The 20,304-nt window shown below is 32.8% G+C and overlaps 1 protein-coding gene across 1 annotated transcript; it reads right to left on the minus strand.

The window, feature by feature from the left end:
* Positions 1–2,847: 2,847 nt before the first annotated feature.
* On the minus strand, positions 2,848–19,499 carry LOC134236413 (uncharacterized). Its single transcript, XM_062718581.1, has 8 exons — positions 18,774–19,499; positions 18,464–18,684; positions 13,374–13,549; positions 11,234–11,337; positions 10,747–11,009; positions 10,327–10,485; positions 10,080–10,120; positions 2,848–3,122 (listed from the first exon to the last, which is right to left on the minus strand). Exons 1-8 carry the CDS (start codon positions 18,882–18,884, stop codon positions 3,013–3,015), a joined length of 1,185 nt encoding a protein of 394 aa, XP_062574565.1. The 5' UTR covers positions 18,885–19,499; the 3' UTR covers positions 2,848–3,012.
* Between the last annotated feature and the right edge of the window lie 805 nt (positions 19,500–20,304).

Here is a 20,304-nt window from a genome sequence, read left to right on the forward strand (position 1 = left end):
TACTTTCTATCTGTTAATCAATGAAAAATTTATAAACTGTAAAAGTTTTAACTTTATACCTCACATAGTTTTGGAGTTATTGTAAAAATAAATTTTTGGACATGTTGACCTTTGACGAAACCTTAAATACTGAAACTGATGAACAATTCGGTTCATATGAAGCTGAAGCATATTTGCAGCTCTGTTCTGCAGCATGTTAAATAATAAAGAGAGAGTGTGTGTGTATACAGCATTTATTACAAATGCGAAATGAAATTAGAGATTTTACATTTTCAGAATGCAGCAAGAGGTGGGGCCCCAAAAATATCCCACGCCTTATGCATGTTATGCAAAAGAAAACTAGTACATATATTTTGTAATATAACAAAAGGCACCTTATAAAAAAGAAACTAGCACATGTATTTCTACAATAAAAATAGGTATGGAGGATTGAGGGGGTGGAGGTGGGTAAAATTTGTAAACCACTTTTTCGGAGTCAAAAGTTATTTTGATAAGGATAAGGGTAATAGCCGTGGCTAGAGGGCGCTTAAATATAAAACCTAAAATCCCTTCGGGACCCATGAATTCACACAAAATAGTGATTAATAAAAATACGCAATTTTGTACGCATTTAGATCACATAAATTCATTTATATACATAAATACACCTATAGCTTTGATAACTGCAGAGGTTTGGTGGTTAACAAAATATCTCCTTAGAAATAGTGTTTTTTTTTCAAAATTTTCCAGATTTGAGATTGCATTTCTTTAAAAAAAACATAATATAATGTTTGTTTGTGGTTTTGTTATAAAGATATTTAGTTAACAAGTAGTACTATGTTTGATTTGATAAAAACCATAAAATATTATCGTACCTTTATATTCTATGTCCCTTCCCTAAGACCTCAGAATTATGAAACAGATTTATACTCTTTCCTGATTTGTACTGTTTGAATGGACATTTGAGCTCGAACACAGTTTGTTATCGCCATATATTTAACTGAAGTCAAAATTTCAATCATCTGTAAAATATTCATTGCGAATCTACCATTTCATTAAACTATCAATATTTTGACGTAAACTTTATGAAGATGTTTCATTTTGTAGAGCCATGTGTTCTCTGGGAAGTAAGACTTCCGTTATTAAACGAACTATCATAATTAATAATGACAAAGTATGAAATCGTACAATTCGCTCTTTTAAAATACATGTCAATATAAATGGTTAAAATATGAATGGGTTTTCGAAAAAGTATTTGGAGCTCCTATAAAGTTTTTGAAATGTGATTGGGTATATGTTTCAAATTGCTTCGCATAATCAAGTATTTGACCTTTCAGCACTCGCAAAATTGATTTTTCTGGTATTGACTATTTAACAAGCAAGAAAATTATTTTAAAGTCTTAAACTTTTGCTGAATTTACGAAGATATATACACACGAAAAAGTTGCTAATTTTATGCTAAAATTGGCTCAACTTTTTCCTGGACTTTTAGTATATATCAAATATAACACAAAATAGAATGAAAGAATTGATAAGAAATGATTAAATATATATTTCGGACCCAGCATGAAATATTTCAATGAGCAAAACATTTCTGTGTGCAACCAGCATGGAAAAATATTAATGAAATATATATGAAAATAACGGATTCAAGCTCAAAAGAGTCTATAAAACAATATAGGAACAGAGCAAACACGGATCTCCAAAACATTAGAAGTGGGATCAGATGACATGGAGAAGTGAGCATCCCCTGCGGACAGGTCACACCAGCCGTGTGCTCTTTGTCATGATCGGGATATAAAGGAAAATCCGCTGTCAATTTTGTGAATGAATAATGGACTAACAATTAGTATGAAAAAAAACGTCAGTCCGCATTTGACTCAATGATAAATTGTATTTATTGACAAGGTAACGACCATAAAATTTACGAAATAATGACTTTAAACGACACTGCTGATATTCTTGTTTCATCAAATTGTTTGTCAATAATTTACATCGTTAAGTAAGGGAAGTTGACGATTGAAAAGTTAAAGTCATCAGGTTTATCATGGAGTTTGGTTGTTAGATTACTATTAGCGTCATTTTCAATATCCAAATATCAACAGATGTGTAAGATTCTGTGTTATCTTTTATCTCAAGCTAACTGGGGTATATATTCTCGACACAAGAATGGAAATATCCATTGTTATTGACAATACGTCATCGATATGTCTAAATGTCTTTTTGAAGTCACCACTTAACAGTACTGTATATATTTCAAAAGCGAACGGGATATATATTGCATGAACTTGTAAACATTAATGGAATAATTAGTGTTCATAAAACAATCAGCGTTCTCTCTTCAATTATCTTCTTGCATCGGCATTATTCCAAGACCTGTAAAAATAAAATATGCAAGTGAAGGATTGAAGTAAACAATATATCATTTTTTCATCAAATGAATTTTTGAGATAAAATAGCGCAAAATTAATGTGAAGTGTCTGCGTATTAAATAATATTATTTATGTATTGATATTATAGAGAATTCATCACTGTTTCTTCTCTGCAATCTACAATCTGAAATAAGAAAATAAATTGTTAATTTCCTGTTAACTTAAATCATGGTTAAAGTTATAAGTATTATGCACGTACAAATAAATAGAAATAATTAAACAATAACTTATTCTTCAGCATATAATAACATGTATGGAATTTCAGATATTGACAACAGAAAATAAACAAATAACATAAATAAACATTCACACTCTTTCATTCATGTTTAGAAATGCACAACATTATCACATAAAATTATAACAAATTACGAAGAACAAAATAACATGATAAAAATTTGAATTGCATATACATATGTAATTCTTCATCGTATCTCTCTCACTTTTACAAATGATATTTAATGTTCTGAAGCAAAGACATACCCAAATGAAATATACCGATTTAAAATTATTTTTCAAAGAATGAACGATTGAAAGTGTTGTACTCACTGAAAAGTGATTAATAGTTTCATTTGTCTTAATTTTTTAAAATTTACTTACTCTGCTAACAGTTTGTTCCATTTAATCCTGCCTCACAACTGCAGTTGTAATCATTCATGAGGTCCACACATGTTGCATTGTTTTGACAAGAATTTTCAGCACATTCATCAATATCTGTTACAAACAAAATACATTAGTTATGTCTTAGAAATAGATCATATCCAATGGTTTGCAATTGGATCGGTAATTTATTTTACTACCGGTAAAGGGTTTGTAAAACTTTCAGAAGAATTTGAAAAAAAGAATTGCAAAGAAAGTGATTACTTTGCAAGTAGGGAAGAAGTTGACTGCACGACAAAAAAGAACTTTCTTCAATAATATCAAGATTTTGATCAAGAAAAATCTCGGGTAATGACTAATTGAGAGCAGAATGGTAAGGGGTTATGTCAAGACACGTCAAGGGGTAGAATTGGGTGTCAGGACCAATGAAAAGGAAAATATTAGGTGAGAGTAAGGGACGACACAGGAGAATTTCGGAAACTGACAATAGAACTTCAGTTTTTTTAATCTAAGGGTCGGGAAATCTTCTCAGTATTTCAGTGGGAAACCTTTGATACTTTCTGGAGTGCGAGGTAAAGAAGTGACAAATTAAAAGAATCTGCCACACGAATAAAATGAATCAAGGATTAATATAGAACATCGATCTCTAAGATATCTTCCAGAAAAAGTCAATCTTTCCCTTGAAAAAGCATGAATCATTTAGCCTTTTACATGCATTTACTGTTTGTACAATAAGTGTCATTGAATCCTGCAGCACAGTTACATTGATAATCATTGATCAGATAAAGGCATGTTCCATTTTTCTGATATGGATTTTCAGCACATTCATCAATATCTGTAACAGATGCTCTATGGTAAGCATTGCTGATTTTGAACGTGTTTTGTTAACCGTCATTTCTTATCCTTTTCATTGACTTACCTTCCTCGCAGTTGGTTCCATTAAATCCAGGAGCACAGCTACACTCATAACCATTGATGAGGTCCGCACATGTTCCATTTCTGACAAGGACTATCGGCACATTCATCAATGTCTGTAAAATCCTTCTTTATGTAATCGCAACTTTCTCTTAAACAAAGGATATCAAATGTTGTGAATCATAGACATTCCCATGTGAAATATACCAACTACAGAATATCACGTATTGAATGAATAATTAACAATGTTGTGCTCACTGCAATGTGGTCAGTAGTTTCATTTGTCCTAATTTCATTAATTTACTAACTCTCCTCACAGTTTGTTCCATTAAATCCTGAAACACAACTGCAGTTGTAATCATTGATGAGGTCCACACATGTTGCATTGTTTTGACAAGGATTTTTGCGCATTTATCAGTATCTGTTACAAAAAAAATTTCGCAGGACATAGTAAGTACACAAACCGTACGTAGCGTTTCGCTTTTTAGGTCACCTGAGTAACTCAGGTGACCTATTGCTATCTGTTTTCGTCCGTCGTGCGTCGTGTGTCGTGTGTCGTGTGTTAACATTTGAACATTTTCAGCTTCTTCTCTAAAACCACTGAACCAATTTCAACCAAATTTGGTATACAGCATTTATGGGTGAAGGGGAACAAAAATTGTGAATTTCATGGTCCCCGCCCCCCTGGGGCCTGAGGGGTGGGGCCAAAACCACTAAAATTAATGAAATATTTAAAAATCTTCTTCTTTACTCCTGGACATCAAGCAGACAAACTGTTGGCATGAATGTAATGAGAATTGAGTCCTCTACCAAAATTGTGAAATTCATGGCCCCAGGGTCAGGGGTTCTAGTGCTAGGGCGGGGCTCTGTAGATTATATAGTGAAAATGCATTATTTCTTTGAAAATCTTCTTCTCTGCTCCTGGGTATTAAATAAACTAACTAAGCACATAGTTATGATGAGCAAGAGTGCCTCTTCCAGATTTGTGAATTTTATGGCCCCAGGGTCAGGGGTTCTAGTGCTAGGGCGGGGCTCTATAGATTATATAGTGAAAATGCATTATTTCTTTGAAAATGTTCTTCTCTGCTCCTGGGTATTAAATAAACTAACTAAGCACATAGTTATGATGAGCAAGAGTGCCTCTTCCAGATTTGTGAAATTCATGGCCCCAGGGTCAGGGGTTCTAGTGCTAGGGCGGGGCTCTGTAGATTATATAGTGAAAATGCATTATTTCTTTGAAAATCTTCTTCTCTGCTTCTGGGTATTAAATAAACTAACTAAGCACATAGTTATGATGAGCAAGAGTGCCTCTTCCAGATTTGTGAATTTTATGGTCCCAGGGTCAGGGGTTCTAGTGCTAGGGCGGGGCTGTATAGATTATATAGTGAAAATGCATTATATTTTTGAAAATGTTCTTCTCTGCTCCTGGGTATTAAATAAACTAACTAAGCACATAGTTATGATGAGCAAGAGTGCCTCTTCCAGATTTGTGAAATTCATGGCCCCAGGGTCAGGGGTTCTAGTGCTAGGGCGGGGCTCTGTAGATTATATAGTGAAAATGCATTATTTCTTTGAAAATCTTCTCCTCTGCTCCTGGGTATTAAATAAACTAACTAAGCACATAGTTATGATGAGCAAGAGTGCCTCTTTCAGATTTGTGAATTTTATGGTCCCAGGGTCAGGGGTTCTAGTGCTAGGGCGGGGCTGTATAGATTATATAGTGAAAATGCATTATATTTTTGAAAATGTTCTTCTCTGCTCCTGGGTATTAAATAAACTAACTAAGCACATAGTTATGATGAGCAAGAGTGCCTCTTCCAGATTTGTGAATTTTATGGTCCCAGGGTCAGGGGTTCTGGTGTTAGGGCGGGGCTCTATAGATTATATAGTGAAAATGCATTATTTCTTTGAAAATGTTCTTCTCTGCTCCTGGGTATTAAATAAACTAACTAAGCACATAGTTATGATAAGCAAGAGTGCCTCTTCCAGATTTGTGAAATTCATGGCCCCATGGTCAGGGGTTCTAGTGCTAGGGCGGGGCTCTGTAGATTATATAGTGAAAATGCATTATTTCTTTGAAAATCTTCTTCTCTGCTTCTGGGTATTAAATAAACTAACTAAGCACATAGTTATGATGAGCAAGAGTGCCTCTTTCAGATTTGTGAATTTTATGGTCCCAGGGTCAGGGGTTCTAGTGCTAGGGCGGGGCTGTATAGATTATATAGTGAAAATGCATTATATTTTTGAAAATCTTCTTCTCTGCTCCTGGGTATTAAATAAACTAACTAAGCACATAGTTATGATGAGCAAGAGTGCCTCTTCCAGATTTGTGAATTTTATGGTCCCAGGGTCAGGGATTCTGGTGTTAGGGCGGGGCTCTATAGATTATATAGTGAAAATGCATTATTTCTTTGAAAATCTTCTTCTCTGCTCCTGGGTATTAAATAAACTAACTAAGCACATAGTTATAATGAGCAAGAGTGCCTCTTCCAGATTTGTGAATTTTATGGCCCCAGGGTCAGGGGTTCTAGTGCTAGGGCGGGGCTCTATAGATTATATAGTGAAAATGCATTATTTCTTTGAAAATGTTCTTCTCTGCTCCTGGGTATTAAATAAACTAACTAAGCACATAGTTATGATGAGCAAGAGTGCCTCTTCCAGATTTGTGAAATTCATGGCCCCAGGGTCAGGGGTTCTAGTGCTAGGGCGGGGCTCTGTAGATTATATAGTGAAAATGCATTATTTCTTTGAAAATCTTCTCCTCTGCTCCTGGGTATTAAATAAACTAACTAAGCACATAGTTATGATGAGCAAGAGTGCCTCTTCCAGATTTGTTAATTTTATGGCCCCAGGGTCAGGGGTTCTAGTGCTAGGGCGGGGCTCTATAGATTATATAGTGAAAATGCATTATATTTTTGAAAATCTTCTTCTCTGCTCCTTGGTATTAAATAAACTAACTAAGCACATAGTTATGATGAGCAAGAGTGCCTCTTCCAGATTTGTGAATTTTATGGTCCCAGGGTCAGGGGTTCTGGTGTTAGGGCGGGGCTCTATAGATTATATAGTGAAAATGCATTATTTCTTTGAAAATCTTCTTCTCTGCTCCTGGGTATTAAATAAACTAACTAAGCACATAGTTATGATGAGCAAGAGTGCCTCTTTCAAAATTTTGAATTTTTTGATCCCAGGGTCAGGGGTTCTGGTGTTAGGGCGGGGCTCTATTGGTTATATAGTGAAAAAAACAGTTCTTTGAAAATGTTCTTCTCTGCTCCTGGGTATTAAATAAACTAACTAAGCACATAGTTATGATGAGCAAGAGTGCCTCTTCCAGATTTGTGAATTTTATGGTCCCAGGGTCAGGGTTCTGGTAGTAGGGCAGGGCTCTTTTGATTATATAGTGAAAATGCATTTATTCTTTGAAAATCTTCTTCTCTGCTCCTGGATATTAAATAAACTAACTAAGCACATAGTTATGATAAGCAAGAGTGCCTCTTCCAGATTTGTGAATTTTATGGTCCCAGGGTCAGGGGTTCTGGTGTTAGGGCGGGGCTCTATTGATTATATAGTAAAAATACATTAATTCTTTGAAAATATTTTCCTTTGCTTCTGGGTTTTATGCCAATGATCCAAGTATATATATATTTATGATGAAGAAAGGTGCATCTAGCAAAGTGGTTTTTTTATGCCCCCAGGGTCAAAGGGGGGGGGGTTACATAGTCTGAAAATAAATTAATGCTTTGATTACATTTGCAAAATTTTTAAATATGTGGCCAGGGCCATGGGTCACTTGGTGAGGTGCACAACTGGTTATAAAGTGGAAGCGCATTTTCTCTTTGTTACTCTGATCTATCTCTGGGTATTAAGTAAATAGAGTAAGCATGCTAAGTTAATAATTATGATAAGTAATGGTGCCTCTTTCAAAATTGTAAATTGTGAATTTCATGGCCTCCGGTTTAAAACATGAACCAAATATAATTGTTTGAAAGTTGTTGCACAATACTAAGGTGACCTATAAGGCCCGTGGGCCTCTTGTTATATTTTAGTCTTTGTCAAAGAATGTCAAATGTTTTGCACACGAATTTGTAGTGTTTTTCACAGCTGGAGTTTTCATGAAAGAAATGCACAATTTTCAAATGCTTATACTTTTATCGTCTAAATAGATTCTATTTGCCAGTAAAATTTTAAAATCCAACTATTAAAATTGATATTTCCTTGAACAACATTTCTACAATTAATAAATTTTAACGGATGACGAACGACGAAAGACACATGACGAGAGACAAAAGCAAATAGCTAGAGGCTACCTGGGTTACTTAGGTGACCTCCTAAAAATTGCAGAAAATATCAATTTTCAGCTGAAATGAATCATTTTGAGGTTTTTTACTGTTTAAAACTTAGATATGTTCCAAGTTGATGACGTAATATTTCCATTTTGGTTCTCTAGCTTTTATGCCTTATTGTTTCATGATTTATCACATTCACACACCTAAATCATATTTATACCAATTTGATAAATTTTCGAAAATAATTAAATATTAAAGGCAAAAAAGCCCAAACTGCACCTTCCTTTCTGCCCAAGAAATTTTGTTTAAAAATTAATAAATTCAAGTTTGTTGGTCATAAAAAAGTTGATAAAATTATTAAAGTTCATTGACATCAGATCAACACCAGGCTTCAGTTTTACTAAACTTCGTATCTTAAGAAAAAAAGTCTGAGTTACGAAGTTCGTAACTTTGTACTTAATGTGGCGATATGTCCCCCCTTTTAATTCATCCAATATTTTACAGCCAATCTGCTAGACTTTATAAATTATGCTGCGTGCCTGAAAAATATATTTTTGCCAGTTTAATTGTTGACGGACTCGATTACATAAATCAATCACACAATGGATATGCATTGCTTCCGCGACTTCTGCAACACGTAATTCTTTTTGAAGTGGCATTTTAACAAACATAATGTGTTTGTTTCCATTTTACAAACAGACTTCATGTTAAGAATGTTCGATCCTGTGCTTTTATGCAGAATTTGGTCTGAACCTACATTTCCAAAATTGTACATTATTTTAAAGTTCTGTAACATTAAATCTAGATTCTACAATGCAAATTAAACTTTAACTTATGCCAAATCCGTGATTTTATTCCATTAGAATAGGATTAAGCAAGGAACTATGTTTTGTGGTGAAAGTGTTTTTGAGAAGATTTATTTTTTTTTGAAAATTATACAGTACTGTTAAGTTTACCGGTAGATTCCTATTTTTCCTTGATTGGTTGGACACAGAGCTGTTTTCCCCAGTGAAATGGTTTATGCTGGTTCTGAAATATCTATTTAATAATTTCTTACGAATTCTTTTATATTATGACAAATATAGTAAATATTTTCTGAAAGCCCAGGTAAAAATTGACCCAACTTTAACATAATATTAACACATTATTAGTAATATCTAAAAACAAATTACATCAAATACCCCTTTTTGTTTTTCTTTTCTGAATATATAAAATTACTTTGATCAATCTGCTTAAATTCAGCAAAAGTTTGTCTTTGAAAATAATTTTCTTACTTGTTAAATTTAGCATTTTGTGAGTGCAGAAAGGTCAAATAATTGATCATGGGAAGAAATTTAAAACTTTTTCTTGTCACACGTTTGAAGTCTGTTTTTTAATAGACTTAAAATATATGTGTTTTACGGATTATTTGAATAAAAAAAAAATTGAAGGGAATTTCCAAAGCGTTGAGGGCATGATTGTGATTTTTAATTAATACACACATATCAGGGCAAAAAGGTAATATTAAATGTTCTGACGTGCTATATTAAGCAAATTATTAAAGACTTTGAATAATAGGATACAACCTTCTGGTTGCAGTTAAACCATATGGAATAATTGCAAGCCCATGGATAAATTCCATAGTTATCATAATTTATTCTCGATTTACTTTACAATAGAGGCAATTTGAGATTATACGCTAAATGCTTTAATACATTGACACTAAATTAAGCCATCACGATATATACTATTTTTTTTTTTAAAATTTCTTGGTATGCTTTTAAAATTTCTTAAATGTCCACACTTTCAAAAGACTATTGAAATATGATTTTGTTTTATACGATATACTCGTACATACCCATACATGTACATGTAAGTCAATATAATGATTTACCTGTAATATTAACCGTTATACACCGTGATCCAGTGGAGCGCCTGCAAGTGTAAAAAGTAATATAATTTGTGAAATATTTTATTACACTGTGTCCAGAAGTAATATTATACTTGCAACAAATGAAAATATATATTCTAGAAAATATTCTAAAAATTATTACGAAAAAATTTCATCATATATTTATGTATCAGGGTTCAGGGTTTTCCAACACAAATTTTACATTTTGTAAAGAAATAAATGAGTTTACCTATAGTTTGATTCTGCTGAAAAACACAAGACATATATTCCTATTTCCTCAGCTAGTATATCAGTCTTTGAAATAGTTGTCTCATATTCGTACAGCACGGGATAGGAGATGGCAGATATTGTAAAATCAAGTGGTGACAAAATATGAAATCTAGATATACTGTAAAAGAATAAACTCATATTACACCCACGCACTGTGTACTGCCAAATCATTATCACTTCCAAAATTCGAATCAGGAAATTGACTAATCGAAAATATATTCAACGAAAACAAACGATTACAGTGCAATATCAAGATGCTATACTTAAAACAAAAAACAGTGAAAAGCATAGTTCTTGGGTTCTGGAATTGGTTTCTAACCAAACAAATGAAGCAATCTATATTATAAAATTTCCAAGAAAATACGTGGATATTATATACCTTTCAGGTGTTACAGATATCCTAGCTCTTGCTTTAAACTGTAATGAGCCGTTGTGAACTTGTATGACATTTCCCTCTGTAGGAGTAGGGGACACAAATATTGGTTCAAAATAACAGGCACCGTCAGAAGTTACTGTTATAATGAATTGTAAAGGAATGCTACTCAGGGGAGAAGTTGAAGTAGAGTTTTTGAAATCTTCTATTTGTATCGCCATGGCATAAATTCCAAATGTATGACCAGCTATATAAAAACCACAGAATTCCTACAAATAAGAGATTCGAAATGCTGAAAAATTTAAGTGAATACATTGAGCGAACATGTGAACATTTGAGTAAGTAAATAGGAATAATTATAGCAAACGAATGTACAGGCAGAAGAAATACAGGCAGTCATGCTCATATTAGTCAGAGAAGGGTATTTTATGGTTAAATATATACGTGTAAGCTCACAGTAATTGAAAAAATTCTGATACCAAAAAAATCTTACTTCATTAAACCCACTGATAATGCTTGTCTTGTTACAGATATCACCGCACTCTTCTGTTGTTGTGGGGAGACGACACCGTACATTGTCCCCGTCGTAATCCGCCACTTAAAAAGATTTGCTTTGATAAACTTAATAGTTTGATGTCAATTATCCTTTACATAAATAACTTTTTTCATTTCATAGATATATCGACGTCAGAAAAAGGCATATTTTTATGGGTGAAAAGGCTTTATTTGTATAAGCCGAATCAATGTCCTATTCAAATAGGTGACATTACTAATTCGAATTGGTTATCACCTATTTGCATTTCTTACAACATTAAATTCTGAATGATCCATATCTCAAGAAAATCTAGTATCAAGGCAAAGTAAAGAACTTTTTTTTCCTGATTCAAAATTGATTGAAATCTTTTCATCGCTCTTTAAGCAAACTTTTAAAAAAGATTAGTAAAATTTTTGTTTAGGAACTTTTTATGCTTAGATTGAGACATAACCACTACTATGTTGACATTGTTTTGATTAAAACTGTAGATTTGATGTAAGATCTTTTTTGGCATAAAGAGGACAGTGTTTGTTAAATACATTGTATATATATTCACAAAAAGACCATACAAAATCGAATCGCAAATGAAAAAAAAACAACTAGATTTTCATTGACCTTAAACAAATTCGGAATGCCCTTCTCCCTTTGTTATTTTAAAAATACAATATGTCTCACGTCTCTCTTTGAAGTTGGATAATTTTGACTGCATTGCATGTATGAATAGACCCAGGAACAGTTGTCATGTCATAACGTATTTGAAAAGGTGGTATCATCTATTTGAGCAGGTGATAAAACCAATTTCAATTGGTAAATCTCATCTTTTTTTGATTTAGACAGGTGATCTCACCCATTAAAATAGATGATATCCCTATTTCAAGTCAAATTGATAATAGCGTAATATACCCCGTTAATATGTTTCAATAGGTGAAAAAACCTATTCGAAAAGGTATATTTCAGCTTTTTGATTTGGATATCCAAATAGTTGATATCACTTTTTCAAGTCAAAATGATTATAATTGATTGTTCTTCTTACCGATGTAGGGCTGCATATTTCTACTTTTACTCGGAATTCAGGACCCTTGAGCAATGAGAGGTCTTTTTAGTACCAAAAACTACTTTGAAACGGGATATCGGTTTATGTCGTCTCATCCGAAGGACTGGTTATTATTCATGTATATTTTTTTTTATTTGAAATAACAAGTATCAAAATAAATATCTTTCATATCATTATATCTTTTATTAATAGGCTTAAAATTTGCTTTAGAGGTTGGGGCCTCCTGTTCATTTTTTCCGACAGACGAGTCATTTTGGGTAGCTTACATGTAAATATGTGCATGATTTAAAATCAATGGATTCACCACTTTGTGGAATTTAACTTAGTTTTAGAGAGATGCATGCTATAATGAACTTGAATATTATTACCTGCTGTTTACTTGAAAGATAAATTTTGTTAAACAGTGATTTTTGAGATTCGGTGATTGAATGAAATACAGTTTAAAATAAATTTACTCAGAACCTTAAAACTAAACTACAGGTTACATTTTTTGCAATCTGAATCAAAACTTTTTATTAGAATTCGATACGTATTCGTTTAAAAATCAAACGTTAATAGATATGACATCAACGTGATATCAACAAAATATCATCGTTTATACAATATTCAACTAAAAGTCAACTTAATTTCAACCAATGTTAACTTTTTTTATAATGTGATATTTGATATTGAAAAAAAACCGTTGAATTCTTAATGTTGCCTTAACTTTCATTCAACCAAAATTCTACTATACATCAACTAAAGTTCAACCCATTTTTAATGTCTACTCAAAAAATTCAACGTTGAACCAAGGTTAAAATTCGTACTCGGTAAGATCTTATGTACCTTAAATTTTATATACAAGTTGTCCATTTTAAAACAACACTGGTCATTTACAAAATTATTTTGTTAAAACACATTCTAATTGCACCACATTTTTGTATTTGACATACTGAGTATTCTTACATAAGATTTATATTGCGTGGAGGGTGCCAAAAGTGTGACAGATAAGATTTTACAGATTAAATAAATAAGAAGTGCTGTAAGTGGCCTAAATTCAAATACCTGGTATTATTATACTGATATAACTGCAATAACCAACAATGATTGATGAGGCCATTGCCGAAACAGGAGACTGGTTAATTGTTCCTGTGTCGGTTCTTGTGGATACGTCAACCGTCATTCGTAAGCTCCATGAACTTGCAGATTCTTCTAGAGAAATCCAAGCACTACCCGAATATCTATGAAAAAGTGTCAAAAACTGACTACAATGTACTAATTTTTTTTCAAATGTGCCAAAAATTAATTTCACGGAAAATATATTATATGGCAAATATACAGTTAAATAACGTTGGTTTGATCAACACAAGGAACTCACCATTCTTATATGCAAAAATTGAAGATATACATTAAATATCATAAAAAGTTACAAAAGATTAATTTATTCGAAATATACGGACGGGCATATAATGAAAGACCCACGTTTTAGAGTTTAAGAAGTGAGTTTGATTATGGTTCATTATCTCAATATCATTATCTCAATATTATTACACTAAAAAACTCTTTGAACAAGTTCCTGATGGTCGGAAATGGAAAAAAGAAAATTTATTACACATCGGGAAAGAGTTGCAAATAAATGAAAATAAATCAGAATTGTTGATGAATGTCATTTTCCGAAAAAAAGAAGAATCATCAAATATTAATAATATGCTGTCATCCTCATCCCAACTTCTCCATGAACCAAAGGGAATTTTTATGTAATTTTGGATGAAAAAATAAATATTGCAACAGACATTTTTAAATGACTTTTTAGATCACCTGAGCTTACCATCAATATCTCTTTCTTTCTGTCGTGTTTGAAAATTTTCAGCTTCTTCTCTTCAACCGCTAAACAAATTTTGACGAATTTTGGCATAAAGCATCTATGAGTTGAACAAATATTATAATTTCATTGTCCCTGCCACCCTTGGGCCTCAGGGATGGGGCCAAAACCACTAAAATTAATGAAATCTTTAAGATGCTCCTGGACATTAAGCAGTCAAACTGTTTGCATGATTGTAATAACCATAATGAATTAATCCTCTACCAAAATTGTGAATTTCATGGCCCCAGGGTCAGGGGATCAAGTGCTAGGACTACGCTATATAGATGACATGGTGAAAATGTATCTTTTCTTCTTTGTTCCTGCTTATGAAACAAACGAACGTAATGTATAGTTACATTTGTAATAAAGAAGGGTGTCTCTTCCAAAACTGTGAATTTCATGGTCCCTGGGAGTATTTCAGAGTACTCATTTGTACAATCAGAATAAGTTTTAACAAAATAATTTTTCAGATGACCAATGGCAAGGTTAGTAATTTACGAGTTTCATTTTTAATGAAAAAGCAGTTGTCAATGATATAAAAAAAAATCTTGACTTTAATTTATCGTGGGGAATGGCTGTGTGTAAAGTTGAGAAGTCGTAAGTTTTTAAGCTATTGATTTTGGAAAAAATTTTAAATTGTCCAAAAGTTTTTTTTTGAATTTTGAGTATCCACATCTGATTTATACCACTTCTTGAATATATTGTTGCACATTACTCTTGAAATTTCTACTTCACTACTGTTAATATCTTAGTAAGGAGTAAAGAAAGAGGCTTGGTTGAACATTTACTGGAACCCGCTACATGTATGCATCATAAGCGTCAGAAGCAAATCAAAAATGTGTGTGTGTGTGGGGGGGGGGGGTGTCTAAACCGACAAAAAAGGGTAATCCCTAATTTTCAATGCTTATATAATGTCTATCTGTTCTAAGCCCCCCGGTTCCGATGCCTATGTGTATCTTTGTAAGGATTCGTATGAAGTTTCGGAATTCAATATTTGTGGTAGTTCAAAATCATTTTTGTTCTTTGGGATATGAAAAATATTCAAAACTGACATATGATTTTTAAGAATATCTTCTTTCGAAATTTCTTTCTTAGTGGCCTCAGCGTCCCCCCGGGATCTTGATTTGAACAAGCTCGAATGTACACTACATGTATCTAAAATGCTTCCTTGCACATATGACCAATTATGGTTATGTTGATCATCAAAAAAGATTTTTAACGATATATTTTATATATCTATTTTAAATTTGATTTTCCTTTGCTGTACCGCCCTTCCCTTGGTTTTGTTGTGCTTGAGAAGTTTTCAAAAGATTTTCTCCATAAATTCCTATGTAAAACTTTGATCATCCATTGTGGTTCCACCCTACCCTACCTGCTTACTTGTAAACATGACTAATCATGTTGATCTGCAAAAGATTTTAAAGATTTTTATTTATATATATTCATATTTTAAATTTGATTGTCCATTGCGGCCTAGCCCTACCCCCGAGGGTTATGGTATGAATAAACCTGAATCTACACCACCTGAGTATGCTTCTATATAAATATGATAAATCCTGACTGTTGTTCTTTGGAAGAAGATTTTTAAAGATTTCTCCCGTATATTCCTTTGTAAATGTTATCATGGTTCCGCCCAACCTTCGAGGGTCATGATTTAAACAAACTTTAATTTAAACTACCTGAGGATGCTTCCACATTAGATTTTTTCCTGACCCAGTGGTTCTTCGGAAGACGATTTATAAACCATGCCACCAAATTTTTACTACTTTCTTCTTAATTATCTCTCATCGTGGTCCTTTACTTGAATAAACTTAAATCCCCTTTACCCAAAGATGCTTTCTGACAAGTGCGGTTAAAATTGGCCCAGTGATTCTGGCAAAGAAGTCAAAACTACGAAACAGACGGACACCATACAAAATGTGATCAGAAAAAGTTTACCTGAGCTTTTAGTTTAGGTGAGTGAGCTAAAAATACATGGACAAAAGTTATCCTACTGGAACTCAGAAAATTAAATTGAAATTGATAGGGGAATGTTTTAAAAGGTATCTTTTAGACTAAACTCTGTGAAATATAAAATGGGAATATTTGTTGAGAACATCATAGTGACGCAATGTTTTTTTGACATTGTAATGTAGCTCCAGGGAAACCATGGTGTTGATTTTTAAATTAAGTACGATATATACTGTAAATTAATTTCTCTTAAATCAAATGGAATAAAATTTAGCACATCAACGCAAAATTTTTTTATGCATGAAAATGTTTTTTTATTACTCAAAAGTGGTATAAATAATATTGGCATGATCTGCGAACTTTTTAACAACCTTTGAATTTGCGTAGCGTTGTCAGGTTGACGTCATAATGTCATATTGTCATCTTTTAAAGAAAATACATATATTAAGATAACCTTGTAGGAAAAATGATTTGAGGTAATTATAAAAAACTAAGCTAAATTAAAAAGAACATGTTTAAAAAAAATATTAATCAAATTTGGAGACAGTGCGTAGTACTACTTTCTTCTTTCAGCATTATTCAGCATTTCAGCAATTTTTTAAGGTTTCAGAAAAACGTGTAATCAAAATGTATGAATAGAATTATTTTTATCATTCAAATAAGGCTTCAATTTTTCGACTTCAAAAGCAATCGCTGACATGTCATTGCATTTTTCTTTAAAAAAATCTATATATTCGTTTCGGGCATCAGAACATGTTAACCAGGAAACATTGAAGCCATATTTTTTATTTACTTGAGTCACTCAGGTGACCTATTTCTATCTGAATTTCCCCGTCATCGTTCGTCATACGTCGTTCGTGAACCTTTGTGACTTCTTCTCTGAAACCATTGTACCAATTACAACCAAATTTGGCGCAATAGTTTATGCGTAATGGACAAAAAATGGTGAATTTCATGGTCCCTGCCACCCTTGGGACCTAATAAGAGATGGGACCACAACCACCTATATTAACACAATTCTTAAAAACCTTCTTCTTTACTCATGGACATCAAGCAATTACAATTATGACATGATTTTAATCAGCATTGAGTCCAAAATTGGGATATTCATGGCCCCAGGGTCGCGGGGCCCAAGTGCAGGGATGGGGCTATATATATTTTATTTTGAAAGTACATTTTTCTTTGAAATGTTCTTCTCTGCTCCTGGGTATTAAACAAACATATATGAGGAGAGATATATGATTAGGAACGGTGCCTCTTTCAAAATTGAGAATTTCATGGTCCAGTGGTTCTGGTTTTACGACTGGGTTTCTATTGATTATATAGAGAAAATGCTTTGATCTTTTGAAAATCCTCTTTGCGCCTGGATATTAAACGAAGTAACTACATAATTATATAATTATGATGAGTAAGGGTGACTTTTCCCAAATTATGAATTTCATGACCCCAGAGTCAGGGGTTTTGTGTTAGGGTGGGGCTCTATTGAAAATAAAGTAAAAACGCATTTTATTCTTTTAAAATTTTCTCTGCTTTTAGGAGTTAAACAAACTACATGTAACTACATACATTGTTAGAATGAGCAGGGCGCTTCTTCAAAAATTGTTAACTTTATGGCTACATTGTCAAGGTTTGGTGTAAAGGCGGAGCTCTATTGATTATACAGTGAAAATGCATTAATTCTTGGTATTGATCAAGCATAATGAGCAAGGGTGCCTTTTCCAGCATTCTGAAATTAGTTGGCATGGTTTTTTTGTTCTCCTGTTCTGCCTATGGGTATACAGTACTAGTAACCAAACTAAGCTTGCTTAGTGTAAAGCCATGCCTCTGGTTTAAAACATGAACTAAATTCAATTGTTGGAAATTTGTTACAGGATGCCCAGGTGACCGATAAGGCCCATGGGCCTCTTGTTTCCTTGTTAAAGTTTATTAAATATATGGCGAGTCTTTTTATCATTTGCTGTTATTTATGCGACTATATAATTACTGTAGACGTACTTTTTCCCACGGGGTCATAATTCCGCGGAATCTCAATTTCTGTTTAATCCGCGGGTAGAAAATTACGCGGATTTTCTAGATTGTCACTGTATTTGCCTTACAATTATATTAAGTACGCTTGGACAAATTTCCGCGGAAAAATTATGAGCGCGTACATAGCGTAACTTAATACCACGCGGAAAAAAGTACTTATACAGTATGTCTTCCCTCCTTTATAAGTTAGATTAAATACAGAGAATGACTCCTAACTTAATTAAATGTTACATATCGTGTTTATATTAATTTAACAAAGCTGATCTAGATTAAACGAGATTGGTTCACCAATGTGTAGATTGTCTTTACATACCCAATAAAGTATACATTTGTTGATGTCGAGTTTGTGATTGTAAAATTGGTGTCGCCTTCACTATCTGCCCAGTTTTCAGTGGAATTAGCTTGCGTACAGAGCCCTATCATTGTTGCATTATCATTACATCCTCCTTTAGGGAAACAGCTAATTGTGGCACTAGAATTCCTATTCGGACAACTTTCATTATACACAAACGACAAACGGTGATGAACTGTTATCTGTAATTTAGGAAAACATTGTATTACAAACTAATAAAACCAATATGTTTTAATAGTAATTATTGTTAAGGAATTTGCAACAAATTTACCTGTGTCTCATTAAAAGCTTTCCAAGAAAATAAACCACCACGAAAATGGTCTAACTTCACGAATGGTGCCGCAAGTAAAACAAGAATTAAACACTTACATAGAAGCATCATAGAATTAATTTCATGTTTAAGTTATCATCTATCTATTTGTATAAAACATTGTAGTTTAAACGTTTAATTACTTGGTATACCCTTCAACAGACCCTAAAATGAGACAATTGTTTAAGACTTTAAAATTTTATCGATTGACCCGTCAGGATAAGACAGGAAAAGCCCAATGCATTGACAAATTTCCAAATTTGGACTCTTCTTGTATTTATGCATTTTGTGCCCAATGTATAAATTAATTGTCCAATTAAAAGACTATAGTTTAAAGTTCGTTTGAACAAATATGCCAAACATAATTCTTATCTTTTTCGTGCTTAATGAATAAAAAAAAAACCTCCACAACATCATAAAATATAGGAAATATGATTTTAATTTCCACATTCACGAAAAAGGGCCAAGATAGCCTGATGTTATTATTATATTATTTTTCTTTGTTGATAGCTTTTTCAATCTGATATTATGAATCTCCTCAATGATCTGCTATAGTATCCCAGGGCGAATTGTACAATGACTTCTAACAGAACATATTTTAGCCTAAATTTAAAATTGAGAAACCATTAATGAAAGCTTCTAAAAGACAACGTCAAACATAGACCTATATCTATTGTAATAATGTAAGCTGCCTAGACAAATGCCCGTAGAGTTCTTTTTTCTTAAACAAGGCGATGTAAAAGACAAGAAAAAGAAAATACAGTCTAAATATATCTTAAATGTTTTGACAGACGATTACCTCATTAATCATGCAAAAATTTAGTTCCGTGAAAATTAATTTTGAATTACAATGCCTATACAAGATATCCAAACTTTAAAAAAAAATCAATAAAAAATATAGCACATTCAGGCAAAAATTCTACCAAGCCTCTTTTATTCTTACAAAATATCATCAGAATAGCAAAACAGATTTTGAGAAGTGAGATCAATCAAATGTGAAGGTATAAAGAATTCCAAAGACGTTTGGAGGATTTAAAATCCCGCAGTTTTTTCCACAATCAATAGTATCAACAACTAGGACTTTTCCAATATTTTTGCAACCCTAAAATAGATTTACCGGACTTGGTGACTTCATAGATAACCACTTTTTAAATAGGAATGGATGTTGTTTTCCTCGTCATTTGTCATACGTACTCTTCCATTCTTAAAAAAACACACTTCTTAACAAATTCCAATCAAATGAGACTTTTTAAAAGATTCCAAGTATTTTCAATTTTTAGATTTAAAAAGGCGTTAGATGGGTATCCGGAAGAAAATAGACTTTAAACAGCTTATATAAATAGCGGGTTCAAATAAATGTTCTTTCTCGAGATTTCAGGGGTTTTGTACAAAATGGTATTCGAGAAGTGATATTTTATTTATTAAATACGCAGAAACCTTTAGAAAATTTGAAATCGCAAAATTTAATTTAAAAAAAAACCGGTAACATCAT

This window comes from Saccostrea cucullata, unplaced genomic scaffold (assembly GCF_032062105.1).
Source record: "Saccostrea cucullata isolate Sc308-1 unplaced genomic scaffold, CSIRO_AGI_Scuc_v1 ctg3412, whole genome shotgun sequence".
In the NCBI taxonomy this organism is placed as follows: Eukaryota; Metazoa; Mollusca; class Bivalvia; order Ostreida; family Ostreidae; genus Saccostrea; species Saccostrea cuccullata.